This window comes from Chrysemys picta, chromosome 11 (genome assembly GCF_011386835.1).
Source record: "Chrysemys picta bellii isolate R12L10 chromosome 11, ASM1138683v2, whole genome shotgun sequence".
Lineage (NCBI taxonomy): Eukaryota > Metazoa > Chordata > Testudines > Emydidae > Chrysemys > Chrysemys picta.
Genome location: NC_088801.1, coordinates 55,616,106 through 55,641,935, shown reverse-complemented (window position 1 = coordinate 55,641,935; position 25,830 = coordinate 55,616,106). Strand labels below are relative to the sequence as shown.

General features: G+C 38.9%; 1 protein-coding gene across 3 annotated transcripts in view; it reads left to right on the top strand.

Moving 5' to 3' along the window:
* The window catches only part of PGAP1 (post-GPI attachment to proteins inositol deacylase 1), a 62,861-nt gene extending 40,245 nt beyond the window's left edge, over positions 1–22,616 (top strand). For 2 of the 3 annotated variants that reach the window (XM_065560878.1, XM_008174240.4), the window contains exons 18-27: positions 2,605–2,713; positions 3,154–3,192; positions 8,565–8,658; positions 9,318–9,408; positions 9,656–9,853; positions 13,820–13,955; positions 14,871–14,921; positions 18,015–18,241; positions 18,699–18,803; positions 20,224–22,616. In XM_065560878.1, the coding sequence (XP_065416950.1) occupies positions 2,605–2,713; positions 3,154–3,192; positions 8,565–8,658; positions 9,318–9,408; positions 9,656–9,853; positions 13,820–13,955; positions 14,871–14,921; positions 18,015–18,241; positions 18,699–18,803; positions 20,224–20,362 (1,189 nt within the window). In that variant the 3' untranslated portion in view covers positions 20,363–22,616. The remainder of the gene's footprint in view (positions 1–2,604; positions 2,714–3,153; positions 3,193–8,564; positions 8,659–9,317; positions 9,409–9,655; positions 9,854–13,819; positions 13,956–14,870; positions 14,922–18,014; positions 18,242–18,698; positions 18,804–20,223) is intronic. The other variant, XM_065560879.1, reaches the window with a different exon arrangement.
* The last annotated feature ends 3,214 nt before the right edge of the window (positions 22,617–25,830 follow it).

Below are 25,830 nucleotides of genomic sequence, written 5' to 3'. Positions count from 1 at the left end.
TCTAAAATATCCCACAGTTTTTGTTCTGAACCACTTCTAAAGGGGAAAAGCGTCACGGTTCAATTGCATGTGCTTTAAGTGGATAATTGAGTCATTTGGTAAGGAATCTGGCATCTTACCAAATGACACAATTATCCACTTAGAGCACATGTAGTTCTCATGCACAGTTCTCATTTTCTCCTGCCTAAGAAGATCTGGGCTATCTTGGACGTTCTTCTTATTCCTTTCCAGCTATATTTCAGAGGATGAGGAGTGAATACCAGGGCTCAGAACCCTGAGATAAAGTCTAAAATAGAACACCAGGCAAGGAGGAGACTCATTTCCTAAAAATGAGCGCTGTCACAAATCCTCCAGAAGGATAATCTGAACTAAAATGGTCAAAACCCAGAGAGGGGAAAAAAGCCAGAAAAAAATTCAGTTCTTCATTTTCCACGATAACCCTGAGCCATAGAAGCTTGAAAGGTTCCTTTCCTCTCCAAGATACTTTTTTAGTCCCTGGAGATGAATGTGGTGAAGAGGAAGACCAAGCTTTAAGCCAGGGCAAATATCTTTCTAGGGTGTGAGGGCAAGCCACGTGAATGGGAGAGCAGATGGGCAACATAGAATTGTCCCTGATCCAAGTAGTATTTCAGCTGAAATCCTGGGAGATAGGCCACTCGTTTCCATAAAATTTGCTTCTTGGTTGCAGTCCCATTGGCCAGAAGAGTCTCAGAAATTTTATTCTTGGAGGGCACAAGCCTTACTGCATTTTCCTTAAGGACAAATGGGGTGGGTGTTGCGTGCCTCAGAGTCATTCCGTATCATAGGAATTTGTTCTTCCTTCATTTTTACCTGAAGCCTTAGCGCCCTAAAGGAGCAGCATGGCACATAGTAGATACGTGAAGCTCTGTTTAAAATATACGTGAGTAGAACTGTTCAGTTCTGGAAAATGTCATCAGTATTCTTTTACCACCAGCTTACATGTCTGGCCTTGGAGGAATCCAAATCCTCCATAATTAAGTGGATCAAGTGCTGTATCATAGCATAACAGAAGCCAAAAGGGATGAGAGCCCACAGAAAATGTGCCATGGGGTGGCTTCCTGAATAGAAAAGATGACAGCCATCACAAAGGAAATCTTTAAGCAGCTGTCTGGTCAACACCATTTAAAGCACTACACAGAAGCACCCTTTGGAAGTATGCTTCTAACAGTGCTTCTAAATTAGATTAATATTACTGATTTTTAGAAATGGGGAAAACTTTTTTCCCCTGTATTTCTCCCTATTAACTATTCCTTGAGGTATCTTTCTGATGGCTTCTTCAGGGTCCATGTATGTAGTTAACACAACTGAATAAGATATTTCTGTTAGATTATATTTACTCTAGTAAGAAGAATTTAAGCCTAGATTTTCTGCTGCGCCAAAGCTCTACTTGGTGTAATCGGGGACAGGCATCAGAGTTGATTATGACCTGGAAGCTTCTTTAACCTATGCTAGCTGCCAACTGGGGTGTAGCATGCTCCTCTGTACCCTGACAGACTCAATGTCCCATGGCTATGTGGAGGAGGTGGCATAGAAGCTTGTTACCTGGGCTATCAGTCCCTGGCGACTCATCGATGCCGCAGGAATTCTCACCAGGGAAAAAAAGGGTGACGTTCCCTCTTTGTGCTCCTAGAGGTGAACAAAAGGGACAGAGCGGGGCAAGCATCTAGGCCTAGTGTATCCATGGAGGTTTGGAAGTACATGGTGGGTAATAGCAGAAAAGACATGAACAAGTTTGAACTGCCTCTAGTATTTGCAGGAGGAGAAGTGCAGCCAATTATTTCAGACTGGGGAAGTCAGTCCCTGAACATCAGGTAACACAGTCCATTTATTTATCTGACCTACACTGTGATAATGCTTATGGTGCTTTGAAGAAATATTCTTTCATATAAAACAAGTTCCAAAATTCATACTGTATTTAATGGTTAGCGATAACCTAGTGACAATTATACTTTTATGCTCTCTTAGGCAAGTACATATTTAAAATAGTCTACAATTTATTCTAATGGTTCTCATAAATAACCAGCTGCTCTGGCCAACATCAAAAGCTTGTTGGGTTTGAGGTTAGAACATAAAATGGGTTTGAAATAGGATTAATTGTAATACATCGCACGTTACAGTTAGATTTAATGTTTTGAAAATAGCCTTCCCTGTTCATTTCAGAGCTCTGAAGCTTCTCACTTTCCTTTTTTTTTTTTTTGCACATATTCATCCTCCTCAGCTCTTGAAGGCTCAAGCCCCAATCGACAGTTTACTTGCTGAGGACGGGATTGAATTTTTTGAGTCAATCAGAGCCCATCACTCACTTAGCTCACGCAGGAGTGTTATGAGGCCTCCTCCCCTACGGGATTGATCTTGAAGTCTTCCTTTGTTAGTACCCTGGCCCATGCCAGCTCAGAGAAAAAGAGACTTGGATTAATATTCTTCATGATCGTATAAATCACCACCACTATGCCATCAGGCTGGTCCTTGCTGTGATGCTTTTATATGTTGCTAGTGTTTTGCAGCCACTTGTATTGAACATGCTAAAATATTTCTGTATCTTTTGATTATAACTAGAGCATTTACTAATCATTTTCCTTTCAGAGTTCCATCTTTTACTGAGATTTCTGCAAAACTGCACATTGCACAACCTGAAAATGACAGCACTGTTGCAGTATTAAATATTTATTCATCTTCAGATTGTCAATATGAAGTAAGTAACAGGGGTTATTTTCTTTACCATATATAATTTGTGTCTCTATCTGCATATTTTGAGGAATTAACAATTAACGTTTTTATTTCTTGCTCATCAAATCTAAAGGTGTTTAATATTCTCAATCACTTTTTATTTATGTCGTGCAGTTAAAAGTAGTTTGGAGCAGGTGAAGGGCTATTAAAGGTGGGCTGATGTCTTCAAACAAATAAAACCTTTTAAAATATTGAGCTTTCCCTGTGTGTGTGGGTGATATGATGTACATTTCAACTACTGATCTGCTGCTGATACAGAGTAATTTTTTTCTTTCAGAAAGCCAAAACCTGAAATATAGTGTTAATTTTCTATTTTTTGTGCTTCGCATTATTCAAAAGGTTCATCACTTGACAGTAATATACAACAAAATATTAAAGTTCTTTTTAATATGTGTGTTCAATTAGGTAACCATCAAGACCTCATTCTCACAAGTTCTTGGGCAAGTAAGGAAACCCTTTTAATATTTAATTTTGTTTTGTGCATCACTAGTGTAAGTCTGTGGTTGGCCCTCTTGCTTAATGCCAGACTTAAATGAAAGTACATGTGACATTCTTGAGTACTGTGTCTTGAGTGAAGTAAGTCTGTCCTGTATCTGAGAAAATTATGTGGACTATAAAAGCAATATTTCAAAAGAATGATGTATGGAACCCAAAGTTCTGCCAAAAGTAGTTTTCGGATTTTTTTTTCTTTTAAATGTGTATGCGCTATTTTAAAACTAGCTGTTTTACTATGCCCTTCTTGGATTCTCTTAAGATAGAGTGTGCGTGTTGCTGTAAGATACCATCCAATGTTAGATTAAAGTATTTTTACTCAGCAAGACAACATACCAGGATAGATGTTGCCCTAAATTTTTAAAGAATTATAAAAAGTATTCTAGCTTTCCTCAGATCTGTGTAGATTTTTTTATTTTATTTTATTTTATTTATTTATTTTTGGTATGGATGGGTTCTAATATATTTTGCACTGATTCTGTCATGGCAAGTTGTACTAAAAACAAACATTTGAAATTTTTAATAATAGTTAATGGTTAATAACAGAATTAGTAATTTGATTAGCTGTGACTACAAGGTGTTTCAACAAACTAAATTGAACCAGTTAGTGCGCAGTGGACAAGTGACCAGGGAGGAGTATAAAAATATTGCTCAGGCATGCAAGAGTGAAATCAGGAAGGCCAAATCACACTTGGAGTTGCCGTTAGCAAGAGATGTTAAGAGTAACAAGAAGGGTTTCTTCAGGTATGTTAGCAACAAGAAGAAAATCAAGGAAAGTGTGGGCCCCTTACTGAATGAGGGAGGCAACCTAGTGACAGAGGATGTGGAAAAAGCTAATGTACTCAATGATTTTTTTGCCTCTATCTTCATGAACAAGGTCAGCTCCCAGACTGCTGCACTGGGCAGCACAATATGGGGAGAAGGTGACCAGCCCTCTGTGGAGAAAGAAGTGGTTCGGGACTATTTAGAAAAACTGGACGTGCACAAGTCCATGGGGCCGGATGCGCTGCATCCGAGGGTGCTAAAGGAGTTGGCGGGTGAGATTGCGGGTGAGATGGCGGGCAGAGCCATTAGCCATTATTTTTGAAAACTCATGGCGATCGGGGGAGATCCCGGATGACTGGAAAAAGGCTAATGTAGTGCCCATCTTTAAAAAAGGGAAGAAGGAGGATCCGGGGAACTACAGGCCAGTCAGCCTCACCTCAGTCCCTGGAAAAATCATGGAGCAGGTCCTCAAGGAAACATTTAGAGGAGAGGAAAGTGATCAGGAACAGTCAGCATGGATTCACGAAGGGGAAGTCGTGCCTGACTAACCTAATTGCCTTCTATGATGAGATAACTGGCTCTGTGGATGAGGGAAAAGCAGTGGATGTGTTATTCCTTGACTTTAGCAAAGCTTTTGATACGGTCTCCCACAGTATTCTTGCCGCCAAGTTAAAGAAATATGGGCTAGATGAATGGACTGTAAGGTGGATAGAAAACTGGCTAGATCGTCGGGCTCAACGGGTAGTGATCAATGGCTCCATGTCTAGTTGGCAGCCGGTTTCAAGCGGAGTGCCCCAAGGGTCGGTCCTGGGGCCGGTTTTGTTTAATATCTTTATTAATGATCTGGAGGATGGTGTGGACTGCACTCTCAGCAAGTTTGCAGATGACACTAAACTAGGGGGCGTGGTAGATACACTAGAGGGTAGGGATCGGATACAGAGGGACCTAGACAAATTAGAGGATTGGGCCAAAAAAAACCTGATGAGGTTCAACAAGGACAAGTGCAGAGTCCTGCACTTAGGACGGAAGAATCCCATGCACTGCTACAGACTAGGGACCGAATGGCTAGGTAGCAGTTCTGCAGAAAAGGACCTAGGGGTCACAGTGGACGAGAAGCTGGATATGAGTCAACAGTGTGCTCTTGCTGCCAAGAAGGCTAATGGCATTTTGGGCTGTATAAGTAGGGGCATTGCCAGATCAAGGAACGTGATCGTTCCCCTTTATTCGACATTGGTGAGGCCTCATCTGGAATACTGTGTCCAGTTTTGGACTCCACACTACAAGAAGGATGTGGAAAAATTGGAAAGAGTCCAACGGAGGGCAACAAAAATGATTAGGGGTCTGGAGCACATGACTTATGAGGAGAGGCTGAGGGAACTGGGATTGTTTAGTCTCCAGAAGAGAAGAATGAGGGGGGATTTGATAGCAGCCTTCAGCTACCTGAAAGGGGGTTCCAAAGAGGATGGAGCTCGGCTGTTCTCAGTGGTGGCAGACGACAGAACAAGGAGCAATGGTCTCAAGTTGCAGTGGGGGAGGTCCAGGTTGGATATTAGGAAACACTATTTCACTAGGAGGGTGGTGAAGCACTGGAATGCGTTACCTAGGGAGGTGGTGGAGTCTCCTTCCTTGGAGGTTTTTAAGGCCCGGCTTGACAAAGCCCTGGCTGGGATGATTTAGTTGGGGATTGGTCCTGCTTTGAGCAGGGGGTTGGACTAGATGACCTCCTGAGATCCCTTCCAACCCTGATATTCTATGATTCTATGTTCGTATATCAGTAAGAACTGTGACTTGTTACACTTAAGACACTTTTTAATATTAACAATGTGTTTTTAGCACTAGCTTGGGTCACTTCCCTTCCTCCATTCCACTTACCACCCAGCTTTATAAAATCAGTAGGCAAAGATACAACAAATGATAAACATTAAGGGCTTGTCTTTACTGCATTGTCAGCTTGAGCTATAACTCAAGTTTTTCTCCCACCCCCTGACTCCCATCTATGCACAAAAATCTTTAGGACAAGTTAAGTGGTATTTTAAACTTGAGCTAGTTAACGGGTTAGGGCATGGGAATGGGTGAAGCTTGAGTGGGGATGCAGCAGCTGGAATTAAAACAATTCATCAGCTGCTTATCCAGTCACTTTGTGTACCTCAAGTGTTGTTTTGCAGTATGGTCACTCTCACTCCAGCTAGGCTAGCTTGAATGGAGTAACTAGAGCAGAGGTGAGCAAACTACGGCCTGCAGGCCATATCCGGCCCGCGGGACCGTCCTGCCAGGCCCTTGAGTTTCCGGCCGGGGAGGCTCGCCCCTGGCCCCTCCCCTGCTGTCCCCCCCTCCCCTGCAGCCTCAGCTCACTGTGCCGTGAACGCTCTGGGCAGCGGGGCTGCAAGCTCCTGCTGAGCGCAGCGGCATGGCTGGCTCCAGCCGGGTGGAGCGGCTGTCAGTCCTGCTGGCTCTGAGTGGCATGGTAAGGGGGTGGGGAGCAAGGGGGTTGGGTAAGGGGCAGGAGGTCCCAGGGGGCAATCAGGGGACAGGGAGCGGTTGGATGGGGCGGAGGTCCTGGGGGGGGGTGCAGATAGGCGTGGGAGTCCCTGGGGGCCTGTCAAGGTGGGGATGTGGATAGGGGTCGGGGCAGTCGGGAGCAGGGCAGGTTGGATAGAGGGTGGGGTCCCGGGGGAGGCTGTTAGGGACAGGGGGTCCCGGGAGGGGGCGGTCAGGGGACAAGGAGCAAGGGGGGTTGGATGGTTCAGGGATTCTGAGGGGGGCAGTTGGGGGCCAGGAAGTGGGAGGGGATGGCTAGGGGATGGGGATCAGGCTGTTTGGGGAGGCACCATCTTCCCTACCCGGCCCTCCATACAGTTTCGGAACCCCGATGTGGCCCTCAGGCCAAAATGTTTGCCCACCCCTGAACTAGAGTGTAGTAACTCAAGCTAATTTGTTGCTGTGAAATCAAACCCTTTGTATTTACCTGAGTGCAAAAGGGTTAGGGAAACATAAAAGGAATTTTTTGCCTATGTCAGACCTAACTGAGTCCTGCCCAAAAGCAGGGCACAATCAGAGGACCCAGAAGGATTCTGAACAGGTCTAGACAGTATGGTTGCAGGAGAACCAGCGAACATCGGAATCTTGTCTATGCTAGAGTTCCCACTGTTAGACTTAAAATGGTGATAGCAACTGTGGGAGATTTTATAAGGAAGAGGCTAATGTAGATGAGGCTAAAATGTAGACTAGCAGCCAAACCTTTCTGAAGCTTCCAGAGGTGTTTGTACTTGAGTCAGGCACAATGCCTCCAGGAGCACCCATTGGGACAGTGCACCTGTGCAGAACCCAGTGATGGGTTGTGTCTTAATAGCATAATGGAGCACTGAACAAGACAAATCTTGCACTACAGATCACTGGCACGTGCTAATGATGGACTTGCTATGTAAGTAGAAATTCCCTAGTTCCAAGTGAGGGGTAAGACTCGATTGTGCCAGTCCTCAATCACTTATTTAGACTTAAACCTCTGAAAAGGGTGCTGCAGTGGGTGTTCTTCACCTTGCCTCCAGGTATTTATTTTGTTCCATTGAAGACATAGAAATGTTGCTTGGTGGTGAACATAACTTATTCTAATGGCAAAAAAACCTCTAATTAGAGTCGTCATCTGTTTCTTCGGCAGACATTGTCATACAGGAAGGATGCATTTCCATGCTAGAATCAGTAGAAATAGACAGGCCATCTGAAGCTTCATGGTACCAAAGTACTGGTAACTAGGAATGCTGTTCACAAGCATCTCCAAAATGTATACATCAGTCTAAAATATTTCCACCTTTCTAGCCTCCCAGAAGGTGTCTCTATGTTACGATGTACATTTAAAAAAACTTATTAGCTGTCATTTTAGGACATCAGTTACACAGATTTGGCAAAATAAAACAGCTTTGTATCATGAAATACTGGTTTATTGGATAGTTAACATGGAGTCTTTGAATTATACTCTCCTGTTATCCTAGTTTTTTACTAAATTCTGATGCTGTTAATGAAAAAGGAATAAAATATTCACTAAACAATCGGACCTGTCCGTTTTGCTCAGTTATTTCCTCTCTGTCACTTGTTATAAGTATTTTTATGTTTCTATACCCGTTCTAACTAATGTCTAAAACTGTGATTTGAAAAGCTCCTTGGCTACATACTTACTGGCACTGCAGACAAATGATTATCTCAAACTGATTTCTAAGTTTTGTTAAATATATTTGATTTTATCAGTGAAACATGATTCAGATGCAACGGTATTCCTTCCACACTTATCCTGACTGCAAAATACTTTATCAGAACCACATGTAATTTGGTATTTTATTTCTAAACCAAACACAATCAGGTGGCCATTCAGGAGTATGGTTCGTGGATATTTATCAAGTATAACTTTTATTGCTAATGGGAGTTACTGAAGCATACACATCAAGGGGAAAGCAGAACCTGAACCTCATGAAAACAATTTCATTATTGTTCCATGAGGTAACTCATGTTAATCTTTTAAATCCTTTTTGGCATGCTCAAGTTAACTGTATAATATCCTTGTTTTCTAGGTAATAAGGTTTCACAGTGGTTCCCTTCCTGTGTATGTTATTTCTAATATGCTTCTTGCATATGGAGGACAATTAAGTGCCTTAATTTCAACAGGTAACATTGTGTAAAAAGATTTGTTAGCCACACTTTTTTTTGTGTGTATAGTAGTCATATCTTCATACATTGTGAATTTAGAAACCACCATATTAATATTCTCCTCATATGAAACATCACTGTAGTTTTTCTTGTGGTTTACGATCATATTAATCCCTCAGAATTAAGAGTTTTCTTCTTTTAAGAGTTGGGCCATGATATCAAACAAACAAACAAAAAGGAGCACAGTGTTTTTCCCCATTAGTGTCCTCCTCTAGCGACATTCTGCCCTGGTCAGAAGTTTAAGAAAAAAATAGGGGTAGGACTTATTTTGAAAGAGTTAAAAATAAACTGAAATGTGTGCAGGAAACTGGTAATCTCTTGTCACTAAAAGCATCTTTATTCCAGCTCAGGTGATGTTAGTATCGGTCACAAACTTTTTTTTTATCGTGTCTATCTATCAAAAACTGTTGTCCCATGCCATCTGTTTCTGAGCAATCAACTGATTAATAAGGATTTTGAACAAGAGCCTTGCTATTGTACAGTAATAGTCTTAGTATGTTATCATTCTTATTTTCACTTTTGAAGCTTTGTGTTTAATTTCACTTTCTGTTTTTGTGCTTTTGTTTTGAACTTTGTGGCAAGGTATGAATTGTGTCTCGATAATTTTTTTTTTCTAGGCCACTGTTCAGATTTTGTTCTTGCACTGGGTAGAGCAGCCAGACCCTACAAAGTGGACCCTTTTGTGAATGTTGTTAAATTTCTATTGGGGTAAGTTATTTTCTGTTACTTGTTTTAATTTTGTGTAGCAGTTTCCAAAGTGTAGAAGTTTTATTTATACGTTTTTTAAAAACAAAGTAGTATTCTTTTATTTTCTTTGTGATCCTTTGATTCAGAGACATCTTTTGCCATGTGATGTTGATCTGATTAAAAGGCTGTAGTGTCGGGAATAATTATGTATTTTTTGTTGAAACCGTGACCAGAAAAGACAACTAATATTTCTTTCATATTTTGGCAGGTTTAACTGGTTTAAAGATATATGGAATGTATTGTTTTTGCCAGAGTTGGATGCTGTTTTACTGAATAAGCAGGATATGTGGTTCCCCCTTGTGTCCCTGATTCTATTTCTTTTTGGGACAGGAATTGCCTACTGGGGTGGCATACTCTTCTCTTCATCTCTAAGGCTCTTGTCTTCATTGTGGTTATCTTTGACAAGGTAAAGCAGCATAATACTTATCTTCCTGTAGATGACTGCAACAATAATAAGTAAATCAGAGAAACATAGCAGTTGTAAGATTGGGAATACTTGGGTGGATGAGATCCTACAATACAGTTATAATAAACTCCTTTTTATTGATCATCAGGATTTGCCAACACCAAATACAAAAGCAATATAAGGGGCCAGACTGTGGCCTGTACTACAGCCCCAGGTAATGGGACATTAAGGTGCCCCCTTTCTTGCGCTGGCTACCTATATTGCGATTTTGATTTCGGAAAACTGGGAAGACGACAGTGACAGAGTCACCATCTCCTTCCCAGATTGCTCCAGGGGCAGCACAACAACATGCACTCTTGCCCAGGGCAAGCCATAAACTCATAATCTGTTATTAGTGTCTGATACCCTGAATTAGAGAATTGTACAGATACACATTTCAGTGTACAGAAAACATGTATTTTACGGATATATCTGAAAACACTTTAATGTTCAATTTTTATTTATATGTACAGACTATTAAACTATTAGAAGCCTAACAAGACTTTTTGAAAGGACAGAACACTAAATTAGCCAAATTGGATTATATATTTAATCATATTTTAATAGTTTGGCTGTATTCACATAGAAATTAATTTAGTGTTTTAGCTCCAGAAACTTAATCTCTCTACTCTCTGAGCAAAGAGCTGATCCACCAGATGAACCTTTTCTACACATTTGCACTTTTGACATTCCATCAAGTAGGTGTCAATAATACATGTAGTGCACACACAACCTGTCACATTTCAACTGAGATACTCTTATCACTGCTGAAACCTAATAGAATTTAGCTGAAGTGATAAAGCTGTAACTTTTCAGTTTGAGGATATTTTTATTAGAATCCTGCTATGGATAGATTTCTCTTATAGATGCCCAATTCTTGTTCTATGTTGACTGAACAACGTGACTGCCTGCTAAGTCTGAGAACATTCAGGGTAGGGTAAAGAAATTTAATACCCATGCTCCACAGTTTGCATTGGCTGCCAGTAAATCAATAGATTTCATTCCGAGTTTTGCTGATTTTTTGTTTTGTTTTGTTTTGTTTTTAAAGACCGGAGTAGTCTAGTCCTGAGGTTTGTGACTAACTATATCTTTCCATGAATCCCTAGAAGGCAATTGAGAATTGCTGTCTATACTTACGTGGTGTGCCAAGGCCAGGAGCAGGGGATTTGTGTGTCGGGGCCCTTCTGTAGAATTCTTTCTTAAATACTGTCGGCCAGGGTCCCTGTGTAGCTGTCTTCACTATTTGGACCTAAACCTTTTCAGTTGGAGCAGTCCATATTTTACACACTCCTTTCCTGTTTAGATTATAATTTTTGCCCACATTGAGTTGAATGGGTGGTTTCTAGATCACTAGGACCAATATTATTTTAGTGACTTTTGAAAGAAGCATGATGTCTTGGATGCCTCTAATGGGTGCATTATGGCACAAAGTAAAAATGATAAATGTCCCCTTAATCAGAGTGCTGCTACTTGGAGAAAAGTGTAGAAGTCCTGTCATCTTAATCCTCCAACACAGCCATCCAATCCATGATCTCTAGCTGTCTTGGCTCCTCTTGTTTGAAATTTCTGTCCATTTGGGCATCCTTCCCCAGGGCCGGTGCAAGGAAGTTTTGCACCCTTGGCAAAACTTCCACCTTGCGCCCCGACCCTCAGCCCTGCGGCAGCTCCCCCACCCACGGCAGCGCGCCCCCCCGCGGCAGCTCTCCCCCCACCCTCCCGGGTAGCCGTGCGGCAGTTCCCTACCCCAGCTCACCTCTGCTCCGCTTCCTCCCCGAGCACACTGCCCCCGCTTTAATTCTCCTCCCCTCCCAGGCTTGCCAATCAGCTGATTAGCGCCGCAAGCCTGGGAGGCGGGAGAAGTGGAGCGGCCGCTGTGCTGGGGGAGGGAGTCTGAGCCGCACGTGTCAGCGTGCCGCCGGCAGCCCAGCCCAGGAACGCTGTAAAAAAAAAAAAAAAATTGGGGGCACCGCTTTTTGGCGCCCCCAAATCTTGGCGCCCTAGGCAACCGCCTAGTTTGCCTAAATGGTAGCACCGGCCCTGTCCTTCCCCCACTTCCCCATCTCCTCTGTCTCTTCCAGAATACAAACCTGTTTTCACATTGTGAATACTTTATCTATCCTCCTGATCTGAATCCGTACTGCACATCTTCCATATCAGACTACCTTGGTTCAATTGGAAAACTTTCTCAGTTGATGTTTCTTCCATTCAATCATGTCCTTGTCTCATGTTTAAGTATTACATAATAGAATGTCTCTTCTTTTATTTTATTTTTTTTAAGAACTAACCTGTTTGCTGTCTTTCTGGTCATTGCGAACATTTAAGTTGTTGAATTCTTGCCTTGTTTCACCCATTCTGTGCCTCAATTCCACTCAGACCAAACATTTTTCTTATTGGGAAATAACATCATGAGTCCTAACTTCAGCTGGTATCTCAAAGTTCAAGATGAACTGTTGATATCTAGCATCTTCTTCTGATCCTCAGAAAATCATTGAGCTTCTTCAGAAACATCCAGTTTTACCAATTAGCACAATGTGTTCAGTTGTACATCATTTCACACCTCCTAATCAGCCCAGATAGCTTTTGTTTCTATTTTCAGTTTCTGTTCTAAAATTACTATTTTGAAATATTTTTAGCATCAAAATGCCCACTGTATTTCCACAAAGAACATATTTTTCATTAGGATTTTCATTTTTCCATTCACTCATTTTGTTGCTGAAATACCTCCTCTCAGCTGGTTTTTGTAATCTCAAAAACTAATTCTTGACTCATGGTAATGTCAACTGAATGTCCAAAGAATTGGGATATCTGCTCCTGTCTTTCTGACACTTTGAGCAGGAAATAATCTCTATTTGAGGAAAAATGTGTGTCACAAAGTGAATTTTTTTTAGCACTCTGTTATGGCTTCTGTACTGTCATGTAACACTACATTTCATTAACACTGCTAATAGAAAGCACCATTGTGTATTGATCTAGTACTACAATAATAATAAGCAGATAGAATCAGAAATGTATTGGACTGAAAAGGACCTCGAGAGGTCATCTAGTCCAGCCCCTGCACTGAGGCAAGACCAAGTATACCTAGATCATCCTTGACAGGTGTTTGTCTAACCTGTTTTTTAAAACTCCAATGACAGGATTCCAGAACCTCCCTTGAAATCTGTTTCAGTGCTTTTTCACAATTACATCTTCATGTTTGTTCTTATTCAATTCGTGATCCACTATAACTGCCAGATCCTTTTCCGCAGGACTACAGCTTAGCCAGTTATTCCCAGTTATTGGCTTCTCCTTAGGTAAACATGACGATTTAATGATTGATGCAAAACCTAGGCCAGTGTTTTTAAAAATTTTGATTTTCATGCACACAAGAAGTCAGATTCTGAACTATTTATTACATAGAGTCTCAGACACTTAAAAGGCCATGAATTTATTAACTCAAATACCTGAAATTCTTGAAGAAATAGAAGTATGAGGTAACAAACTGACAGCTGAAGAGTATTTCAGGCACTGTAATTTGCATGTGATTTGATTGGTTAACAATGTTCTAAACTTGCTTATGGGCCGCTGAGAAGGTAAGCAGTAGCTAGATCAGGGTTTCGCAAACTGGGGGTCGGGACCCCTCAGGGGGTCACAAGGCTCTTGCATGGGGGTCATGAGCTGTCCACCTCCACCCCAAACCCCGCTTTGCCTCTAGCATTTATAATGGTGTTAAATATATAAAAAAGTGTTTTTAATGTATAAGGGGGGTCGCACTCAGAGGCTTGCTATGTGAAAGAGGTCACCAGTACAAAAGTTTGAAAATCACTGAGCTAGTTCCTAACTTATTACATAATTGATTTAAGTTATTCATGTACCAGAAACCTTTTTCCTTCTATGTAATTGTGGATTTTTGTCTCAGAACTGTAACAGATAGTAATTTTGTCATTGTAGACCCACTGGACTTCCTAAAGACAGCAAGTTGATGACACCAAGAAGAGCATTTATGGCTATTCTTCTGGTTTTTGTTAGTTGTACCACTTGTGGGGCATTTGCTATATTGATTATCTATCTTCACTACATATTCAAGGTATTAAAACAATAAATAATTGAGTCAATATCTGAATTAAACTCTTTAGGTATTTTAATAGTAGATGAATACCAAAGGGAAAATATAGAACAGTTTATCCTTTTCAGGATTTTAAAAATGCCCTAATATGCTTATTTGCAGAAACCTTTAAAATCATTACTTATCTGGTGTGCTTCATAATCCAATGATACTTTTTAAGTCTTTTACTCATCTGAGCATGTCCTCCTGAAGGAACTACAAACTTAATCTGTTTGTCTCTATTGTAAAGTGATATTAGGCACAGGTGTTTAATGGGGTGAGTCTACTTTTCAAACCCAGGTTTATAAAACCAAGGGCCTGATCTTGCCCCCTTATGGAATTTGAGTAATGGGAAGAGACCTTGATAGGAGGAAAATTCTGCAAAAATTCCATCACTGAGTTTTGCCAAAAATTTTCTGGGGTAGGGAAAGAGGGGACGTGTGTGTGCACACTGTCAAATGAGTAGCAATTTGGTCTCCAAACTCCCTGTATTCTCTGTGATCCACAGGAGGGCTAGGGCCATTTGCATGTTACCTCCATGTTGACACCCCTTCAACACACGCACACCTTTTTGACTGCAGCAGATTCTCTGAAAATAGGCATCTCTGGTGTATTTTGTTGAGGGATTCTGAGGAGGCGAAATGGAACTAAAGGAAATGTCAAACTCGGTGGAAAAAACAGAGAAGCTAATACACCCTCCATTCTGAGAACAAGAAAAGGTGTCATAGGACATTTCTGGGGGACATTTCATTACAGCTTCAGTTAAGCTGTGCTCCCAAGGAGCCAAAATATCAGGACAGAAGACTCTAGAGCCAGCACAGTGGTTTTTTTATTTAGGCACTGCAGCTGTTGTGTGTAGAACCTATGTAAAAAATAAACATGTCTGTCTTCTCACAGGTTATCAAGCTGCATTCAAATGTAAGAATAGAGCAAAATGTTCTTAATATGGTAAGTCTATTAATACTACAGATGATAGAAAACAATCAGCACCCCTGTACGGGGTTGTGTGTTTATCATGTCTCAACAATGTCTGGTGGCAAGCGACATTGACAGCTGTGATTTACCCAGACTTGGTAACTTAAAATGGAAATAAGTTTAGTCGGTGGTTTGGTGACGAGAGGGGTCTAGAACTAGCACTAGAGGTAATGGCTTCTTTGGTTCCCTGGAGTAGAAGAGGAAAAAGTAGAGACTTCTGAGTAGCCTCTGTCAGCACTGATGTCTATTTTATTCTCATTCTTAAGATCACGGAGGTGATAACCTGAGATTTGATGCTATTGGTAAGAAGCCTTTAATCTTAGGATAGGAAGTAACAGTAATTATTTGTCTAGCTAATTATTTTGGCATTTTCCTGTGTGTAGTTTTCCTTTTGTGTTCCCTGTATATAATAGGGAGAAAATGTTCTTTCTTGCGTCTAATTGTATAGGCTGGTAATAACCTGTGCTCTGCCTGTAAATACTTAGCTCAGGAATTAACCATGGTGGGATACAAGAGGAGAGGTAGTAGGACTTAATTAATAAGGACTTGCGGGCCGGGGGCGGGGAGATATTGACTAAAATTCTGATGGCCAGGAAGCTGTTAAGAATGAGTGAAAAACTCAATATTAGACCAGTTTCATGCATGGGGACACTTAGAATATTTTCTGCTTCTTTTCCCATTACTTAACAATAGAAGCTAGGGGTATGTATATTAATATATATGCTCAGAATAGCTACCCATCACTTTCCAAGTTTAGAATTCTATGCCAGGGAAATGAAATAAAATACATCTTTAATTCACTAACCTAAAAGTTGCAATTTTTTCTTGCTTTTTTTCTAATTTTTTTTCTGCTGTCTTATTTCTTTCCTTCCATCTCTAATTCATTCTGTCCATCTCCATAACATTCCCATTTGTCTTCCTTTTTCTTTTATTATTCTCTTTGAAAATCAGCATCCCCTTTCTTTCATCTTTCACTCCTGCTGCCTGTCTCCAACTCTGCTTATGGTATCTTCCTCCTTTCTCTCTGCAGTCTCATCTCTGATCTTCACGTAGATTCTTTACTGTCCCCTGTATTCTGTTCTTTTCTTTTTTTTTTTTCTGTCCTTCCTCCAGAAGCTCCCTGAGGTACCTCCACTCCCCATCCTTGTTCTCATTCCTTCTTGGAGTCCTGAAGCCACTGCTCTAAAAGGAGAGGCTGGTTGAATTAGAAGCTTTAAAAGAGGAATATTTCTTTTAAAAATGGCTTTTTCAGGGAATCCAAGATGGTGGTCCTTTAACCTTGGCTAGGTCTGGGTAAATTGCAAATCTATTTATTTTCCTAGATCAGATATGGAACATTGCTATTATGTTAATGGGGTTCTTTATGTTAATTTTAGGGCTGTTGATTACTTGCAGTTAACTCATGCTATTAAGTAAAAAAAAAAAATTAATCGCGATTAATTGCAGTTTTAATTGCACTGTTAAGCAATAGAATATCAAGTGACATTTATTAAATATTTTTGGATTTTTTTCTATATTTTCAAATATATTGGTTTCAATTACAACACAGACCACAAAGTGTACAGTGTTCACTTTATATTATTATTTTTATTACTAATATTTGCACTCAAAAATGATATAAAATGGTATTTTTCAGTTCACGTCATACAAGTACTGTAATGCAATCTCTTTTTGAAAGTGCAACTTACAAATGTAGATTTTTTTTGTTACATAGCTGCACTCAAAAACAAAACAATGTAAAACTGTTGAGCCTACAAGTCCACTCAGTCCTACTTCTTCAGCCAATTGCGAACACAAACAAGTTTGTTTACATTTATGGGACATAGTGCTGTCTACTTCTTATTTACAATGTCACCTGAAAGTGAGACCAGGTGTTTGCACTTTTGTAGCTGGCATTTCAAGGTATTTACGTGCCAGATCTGCTAAACATTTATATACCCCTTCATACTTTGGCCACCGTTCCAGAGGACATTCTTCCATGCTGATGACGCTCGTCTAAAAAAATATGCATTAATTAAATTTTGTGACTGAACTCCTTGGGGGACAATTGTATGTCTCCTGCTCTGTTTTACCCACATTCTGCCATATATTTCATGTTCTAGCAGTCTCAGATGATGACCCAGCACATGTTTGTTTTAAGAACACTTTCACTGCAGATCTGACAAAATGCACAAAAGGTACCAGTGTGAGATTTCTAAAGATAGCTACAGCACTTGACCCAAGGTTTAAGAATCTGAAGTGCCTTCCAAAATCTGAGAGGGACGAGATGAAGAACATGCTTTCAGAAATCTTAAAAGAGCAACACTCCGATGCGGAAACTACAGAACCCGAACCACCAAAAAAGAAAATCAACCTTCTGCAGGTGGCGTCTGACTCAGATGATGAAAATGAACATGCGTCTGTCCGCACTGCTTTGGATTGTTATCGAGCAGAACCTGTCATCAGCATGGATGCATGTCCTTTGGAATGCTGGTTGAAGCATGAAGGGACATATGAATCTTCAGGTTATTTGGCACATAAATATCTTGTGACGTCGGCTACAACAGTGCCATGTGAATGCCTGTTTTCACTTTCAGGTGACGTGACCAAGAAGCGGGTGGCATTATCTCCTGCAAATGTAAACAAACTTGTTTGTCCGAGTGATTGGCTGAACAAGAAGTAGGACTGAGTGGACTTGTAGGGTCTAAAGTTTTACATTGTTTTAATTTTGAATGCAGGTTTTTTTTACATAATTCTACATTTGTAAATTCAACTTTCATGATAAAGAGATTGCACTACAGTACTTGCAATCAGGGAATTGATAAATACTATTTCTTTTGTTTTTTTTTCAAGTGCAAATATTTGTAATAAAAAATAAATATAAAGTGAGCACTGTACACTTTGTATTCTGTGTTGTACTTGAAATCAATATATTTGAAAATGTAGAAAACATCAAAAAATATTTAAATGGCATTCTATTATTAACAGTGCGATTAATTGCAATTAATCTTTTAAATGCTTGATAGCCCTAGTTAATTGTATTAGTCTTATCTACTCTACCAAAATTTTATTTTTTTTTCTTTACAGGATCCAAAGCACTCAAAAGAAACTTCAGATAATTCCAATAAAGAGACAGTAAAGAACTGTGATTCAGCAGAGACCATTACAGAAGCAGCAGCAGCATCACCCACCACCAATACAGCTATTGACAATGTTGTAAACAGTCTTAAGATACATGTTACAATCATCAATTTACTCACATGGATTGTGCTACTCAGTTTACCATCTTTAATTTATTGGTTTAAAAATCTCAGGTAACCTTTAAGCTGCCAGGAAAAAAAAAAATCAGCATTATAGTTTGCTTAGTTCTTATCTTCCAAACAGCTGATGATTCAAAATTACAAAGCTTTCTCTGACTATTAATATTACTTTATAGTAGCACTCAAAGCCTCTAATCGAATGATTTAAATAACAGGTATCCGTACACATCAGTTTTGTATAATGATTTATGGTTAGCTATTATGTAAATCAAATTATATGGTAAAGAGACTTATTTCATAAGGGATTTACAGGCAGGGCCGAATCTTAGCTCCCTGTGATTTACACTGAGAATGCTTCCACCCTAATTTCTTTCATTCATATGGGATTAGCTATTCACATGTTGCCGGGCTGTCCTTTTGATTGTTTAACTTCTGTGTGGTTTATAGTGGTTCAAAAAAAAAAAAGGGCGGGAATAATATGCTGTCTTTGCACAATTTGCTTATTTTGTAGGTACAATATTAGACTTGATCCTGATCCATGTAGAACTACGGCTATTATTCTTGTATCCACTTTGGGAATTCTCATGAATTCAAGTACTACTAAAGTAAAATCAAGGTATGCTAGCTAATCCTCTATTATTAATTATTTCCAGTCCTCTTGTAGACCATATAACTGTCTTAATGTTTAATTCTTACTCTTGAGTCCTTTTTTCACTTCTGTGGTTAAATTTGATTTGTGATACACATATATTTAACTGGTAACCTCTCATTAACATTCATGACATTTGTTTTATAAAACCTTGAAATGGAGAGCCAGGTATCTGAGTGGATATCTTTTCAAACTACATTTAAAAATTGACACAGATCAGCTATAGTTTAGTCAAATGCAGCAGATCACTTGTGTTCACCAACCAGGACATGAATGTAATATTGATTTGACACCTAAACAATCTGTCAGATCAAGAACTTCTTATTTTTTTAGCTTTCCATTCAGACCTTATTGAATCCTTCAGACCTTTATTCTTAGCAGGTTATTGTGAGTCTAAGGCTTTGTGTACATGGGCAAGTTATATCTGTATAAGGTAAAGATGTGAATTTAAGCTCCCACATTGTTGCACTGTGTTAATTCCCTGAATGGACACTTATTCTGGGATAAGAATGTCTTTTTCTGGTTTACTTTATGTTGCTTTGGAAGATGTTCAAGTTAAACTTTAAAAAAATCAGCTCTTATTCCAAAATTAGTGTCTCCACATGAGGGAGTTGCATCATATAATTAGGGCAGGATAACTGGAAAAAATTCCCATATAGGCAAGCCTTTAATAAAAAAATTTCATGAAAAACTTAGTGCACATGAATCATCTACTTCTAAATTAAAATACTTTGTTGCGCAAAATAGCACAGTGTGAATAGTCAACCTAGCCTTTAACAACAGAGTGAAGCCCTCCATGAATGGTTTCAGTTGACAATGCTAGTAGATGAAGTCCTTTCTTTATCCAGAGTACAGGTATAGTGCAGAGAGCCACAGCACAAAGTTTTCCAAATTACCCATTACACATTAAAATTAATACATTCTTCTTAAAAGCAAGTGCAATAGTGTGTTTGCACCAAAATACCTCTGTCCTTTCCAGGCCCATTAGAACTTTTGGCTTCTATGCAAAAGCTATCAATTAGTACCAATTGTTTAAAGTGCTGTAAAACATCAAGCATGTTTTTTTCTTTATGTGTAAAACAATTATAGAGCATTTATTTTTAAATACTATTTTTCCAAATATTAAAAACATGGACATTAAGGTGGCTTTAAAATGTTTGTTTTGTTTTTTGTTAAGATTATTTTTAGCCTTCATGTTGTATATTCTTGTTTTTAGATGAATAGCCTTAATGGGGAACAGGTAACTTCTTTAAATGAAAATCACAAAACCTTAAAATCAATACATCTTTCTTAAAATCAAGTTAAACAGTGTGTTTGCACAACTTTGACTCCTGCTATATGGCTTGCAGTTACAAAAATGGTAAACTGTTTTTCTCTCTTCTCACAGTAAACTGTCAAAAATTGCAGCGCAACTTCCTCTTCCTTTGTCTGTAGCTGTGGTGGCCTTTGGACCAATGCATTTATACAGAGTACCATACTTTGTAATCTGTTCTCTTCTTCTACATGTGTTATGTTGTATTGTGTAAATCTTTAGTTTCCCAAATGAAATCGGAAAAGCAGTGTGGCCCAGAAATGGATGCTGGAAAAAAATGTCAAGTTGAACAAAGAAATGTCCAGATCAATGTAACCGCTAATCAACATCATTTGGAGAAGATGACAGAATTGTGAACAGTTCTTGTGAAGTTTGGGGTGTTTGGGAAATCTCAGAAACCTGCTTGTGGTGTTAGTCTACTAATTGAAAAATTGATGGGAGAATTGCAATATTTCTCTGGACACAAAAAATCTCTTTTCTTATTAGCATAACACTTCAGTGTTCTAGATTTTAGTAGGCAGACCATTCTGTATCCACACTGCAGATATTTTGATATTTCTGTTGACACTTGGCTTTCTGTTGAAACACGTTTACCCTCCTGTGTGTATGAATTGAACCTACATCTTGTTCTTGGGTTTTAAAATGTGATTGTTAAAATTCACAAATGATTGAAAGTGCACTGTATCACAAAAACGAAATAGCCAAGAATACTTTTAATCATTTTATGCCACAGTAACAAGCTGTCACAATTTTCTTTTCTTGTATCTATACAAACTAGAATGTATTTTATCTACTGATCTGTTAATTTCTAACAAATCAAACATTTTTATCAGTGTCTGTGGCACATTTGTGTGATTTATTGAAAGTGTTGGTGGCTTATAAACTTTATCTTTTGTAAGAGTGATAAAACTATATATATACTCTGTTGCTTTCTATTCAGGAAGGATGTCATAGATTCATACACAATTTCTGTAATGTTGTTTTAAAACATTGACAAATGCTGAAAAAAAAACGGTGCCAGAATTTCAGTAATAGTGGGAAATACTGACCATAATAATCAGCTCTGTAAAGTAGCATCTTATTGCCTCGATCCTAAAGTGACTGGCATTATTAAAATATCTAAGACAGATATCTGTAATGTATGGGAAATCTCTTCCTTGGTACTGTATAAGTGTTTTAAAACAAAAGAAACAAAAATTGTGTCCATCAAGCTAAAATGATCTATAGTCCTTGTAAATCTGATTGGTTGATTCTAAACAGGGATGGACTGTCTACTCATTTCTGTGTGTCTTATCTATCTCTAGTATTTCTGAGGCACCGATCACCTTAATATCAAAGCACTGATCCTATCTGATAGCTCCTTTTTTCTGATCTTCTCTTCTTACGAATAGTTTGAGGAAATCCAGTACCTACAGTCAAGTTACAGCATATGCTCCATGCAGCAGTAGAGCCTAAACCCATTTGTTCTATTGTATTGCATCATTCTTGCCTGAAGTGCCTCCGTTAATTCTGGCTTGTTTTTAAGAGTCATGTAGCTGAGCTGGCTGGGAAGTCTCTGTAAGTTTATGCAATGACTTTCCAAACTGAAAGTGTGAGGTGACATGACGAACTGCAGCACCTTACTTTTGTCAGCTCATAAACAAGCCAGCAGTCCAAGCTATCCGTGAACCCTTAAGACTGCTTTAAGTATAAGATAACAGTAGCTACCTGTGTCACCATCACTGTTATCAGTAATGTATATGCTGGTTTTCTAATCTTAACACTTATATAATGCTAGGCTATTCATAGCTTTTGTAAATCAGAAAAGGTCTTTGAACAAACTACACTCTGAAATTTGATTTCTACCCAAATGTATGCTACAGTATGTATGTATATGACACAAACACTCATAATATGCTGTGTGTGTATTTATAGCCAAATTCTGCAGTCCTTTATCCTAAAACCTCATATTCAAATATAGAGTAGAGTAATAATATTTCTAGTTTAGGATGATTGTGTAACGAGAGAGAGTTGCAGAGCCATGTAGAGTTCTCTTTTAGCCATTACAATCAAGGGAAAGTATCCTAGGTTGGTCTTCCTTGCTGCATATTGTACTGTGCTTCTAGCATCGGGCTTGATTTTTGCTACCCTGACCACTGAGTAATACCTTATTCTGCAAATAGATCCATTTACACTATTGCAGTGGTTAGATATCCTCACTGTTAAATATTTACTTCCTGTTTGAACTTTGCTAATTTAACTTTTTTATGTCCTGGTTTGCTAAATAAGACAGGCCATAAATCATTCTTGTTGCTGTTCTTCAAATCCCCTCTAGTTTTTTAACACCCTTTTTAAAGTATGGACACCAGAATTGGCTACAGTATTTCAGCAATGGTCTCACCAGTGCCTTATGCAAAGGTCAAATCACCTCCTTCCCTGTTCGTAAAACACTTTGTGAATGAGGAGAATAAAACCTGTCTTTCGGCTTATTTCTGTTGATTATAGCCTTCTGTGGGTACATATGAAATTTTTATTTTATAAACTGCCATCTACATAGCATAGGTTAAGACATTATGAAAACTAGAATAAAATGTTACCCTATTTTAAGTAAACTATTCATTAAATAGCAAATATAGAAATGTATTTTTACTGCTTTTAGGACCTAAATGTCTCAAAATGAGAACTGATGGAAGTCAAACCCAGAATATTACTGTGTTTTTCTAAGACAAACCTCTGAGCTGTTGCTATCCCAAACCACCGTCATGGGGTATGGATGGAACACCTTTCATGTTAGGTAGAAATGACATAACTTTCTTGCGTTTATTAATGGTGTAATTTATATAGCAATGTTGTTTAACCATATTGGTACCAGGGATTAGAGAGACAAGGTTGGTGACGTATTATCTTTTATTGGGCCAACTTCTGTTGGTGAAAGAGACAAGCTTTCAAGCTTGACAGCTAAATCAGCCCTGACACTCTGAATACCTTTCCCAGATCTGAAGAACAGCTCTGTGTAGCCTGAAAGCTTGTCTCTTTCACCAACAGAAGTTGGTCCAGTAAAAAAAACAATATCTTATCTACCTTGTCTCTCTAGTTTATACAGAGCAGTACCTTTTCTCAAATGAGATGATGATACTCTTAGGATTCCCATACAGCAGTCTCAGCCTGAGTGTGTTTTGCAGATCTGTTAAAATCTTTGGTCTAGATTTTCAAAAGTGACCAATGATTTTTGGATGACCAACATGGAATTCCTTTTAGGGACTTAATTTTTCAGACTGTGCTGAGCACTGACGCTCTGCAAATCAGGCTCCTTTAGAGGTGTGTACATATATATGTTTGTTTCTATTAATGCGGGTTTAATTTTGCTTGCCTCTGTTGCTTTCTAAAAAAAAAAGACACGCTGTTTCATATGGTATAAAGCAGTGTTTCCCAAACTTGGGACATCGCTTGTGTAGGGACGTATTGGCTGCTGCTTCCAGCAGCTCCCATTGGCCTGGAGCAGCGAACCGTGGCCAGTGGGAGCTGCAACCGGCAGGACCTGCGGACGCGTCAGGTAAACAAACCGGCCCGGCCCGCCAAGGGCTTTCCCTACACAAGCGGCGTCCCAAGTTTGGGAAACACTGGTATAAAGAATACACTTTTTATTAAATTTCAGTTTATTTTTCTTTTAAAGATCCTATGGGTTGGAATGAGAGTCCTTATATTTAAAATGGGGAATAGGGGTAGAACCAATAATCTTTTAAACCAGCACAAATTTAAGTGCTCCCTCTGTAAGGGAATCAAGTTGACTCTGTGAATAATGGTAAATGTAGCTCTGATACCTTATAAATATACCGTGTTCCAATATTTATGAAACAATTCTGAGCAGATATGTAAAATATGTTTTTAAAAATTTCATTGGATTCAGTTTCCAGTTTATTCTTGTAATTTAGCCTACATTCTCCTCTCCTATAGTCAGATGAGAGAAAGCCGTCTGAAAACGGAGTTATCTTGTGATATTTTAGGGGCAGTCTCCCTTCTCAGGGTGAAGATGGTTGTTGACATATAGGGGAATTAGGACCAAGGAATTAGCCTACCACAGGAAAATCGTGTCCTAAAATTTAATAGACTAGGGACTCTCACCCCCTTGACAGCAAGTCACTCAGGAGCCATGCTGTCTTCTAACTCCTGTTCCCTGTCTCTGATGGGAATAAAAGCTGCAGGGAGGGTATTAATATGCAATATTAGTTGCTTGCACGTTTCCAAATGGATCTGTCAGATTTGGATTGGTGCATGCCATGTATAGAGCAAATGTTCCTTAGCTGTACTTCAAAATCCATTCAGTGTAAGAATTCTTAAGTGTGCTTTTTGGCTTGTTTTTATAAGTTTTCAGAAACCGAATCAAAAGCAGGACAGGAACACAGTAACAAAATTAAGTAACTTTAGTTAAAATACAGTAAAATCAATATTTTGCAAATGGGCTATAACTAGAACTTGTTAGTAAGGTGTCCCCAGAATAAAGTCCAGTATCATCAGTTGTTCTTGACTTGATGTGTATTGTCTTTCTTGTCACTGTGACCAAGCATGCAGGTTTTTTCTGCACTGTCTTGTCCCCCTGCAATAATTAGTATCTGCTCCGTAGCTTCCAATTCATCATGTGACCATAATGTGTGATGATGGAAAGGAGAACTCGTACCACTTCTGTTGTTAGCTGGGTCTTTTCAAACCAATGTTACCTCAAAATTGAATTAATATTGCCCACAAGGAGTGGTATCATAATTATTCAAAACAAAACTGGACTTCTGCAAGTTGGGTGTCAGCATCATCCTAAATAGGGCGTGTGTGTGTGTGTGTGTGTGTGTGTGTGTGTGTGTGTGTGTGTAGGGTTGTTTTAAAAATAATTGTGGTAACTGGAGTTTCATTTAGAATTATTTTTAATATTCAGCACAGTTCAATTTTTATCATTTATGGAGCTGATTGAAATAGCAAGCTATTGCACATTGCAAAATGAATGATATAGCAATACAGCACTGAGAAATAAACTAAAAAAATTCTATTTATAACACAAAGTAGGAGAACTTGGGAGTGCTATGTGATTAAATATAATGGAGCATCTGCATGGAACAGAACAAAATGTAAGTTAACCCAGCCGGGCTACAGATGAACAGTCATATTAAAAGTTGCTGTTGAACAAAAATCACAGTCTTGATAATAACATGAATCAGATTTATATATTTTATTTAAGGGTTTAAAAAGTTACTGCTTTTTATCATTACCATTCTTGATACAAAGTCTATTTTTTCTGTTCCATTGCCAGTAATAAACACCTCAAATGCCAAGTAACAATTAATTTATTATATGTAATAGCTTTTGATATCTGCTTTCTAAATGTTGACAGAAGAGTATAAATACAGTTTTAGTGTCTGTGAACAGATTTAAACATTCATGAAGAACATATCTGATGACCAGATGTCTTTCAGTAAAATGATGAGAGATTACTTGCATATTTGGACCTCAGTCTTGCTTGTGGTGAGAGAAAAGAGAGTGGACATTTTATAGATATAAAATCCTGCAGCTTAATAGAACTGCAATGTCCTTTTCTGAGTTTGTATTTATATAATAATACTGCTGCTGCTGTTATAAATTGTTAAACTACTAGAGAGCTGTTAACCACAAAACAGCCTAAAATCTTGAGATTCGATTTATATTTCATGTTAAATGTTA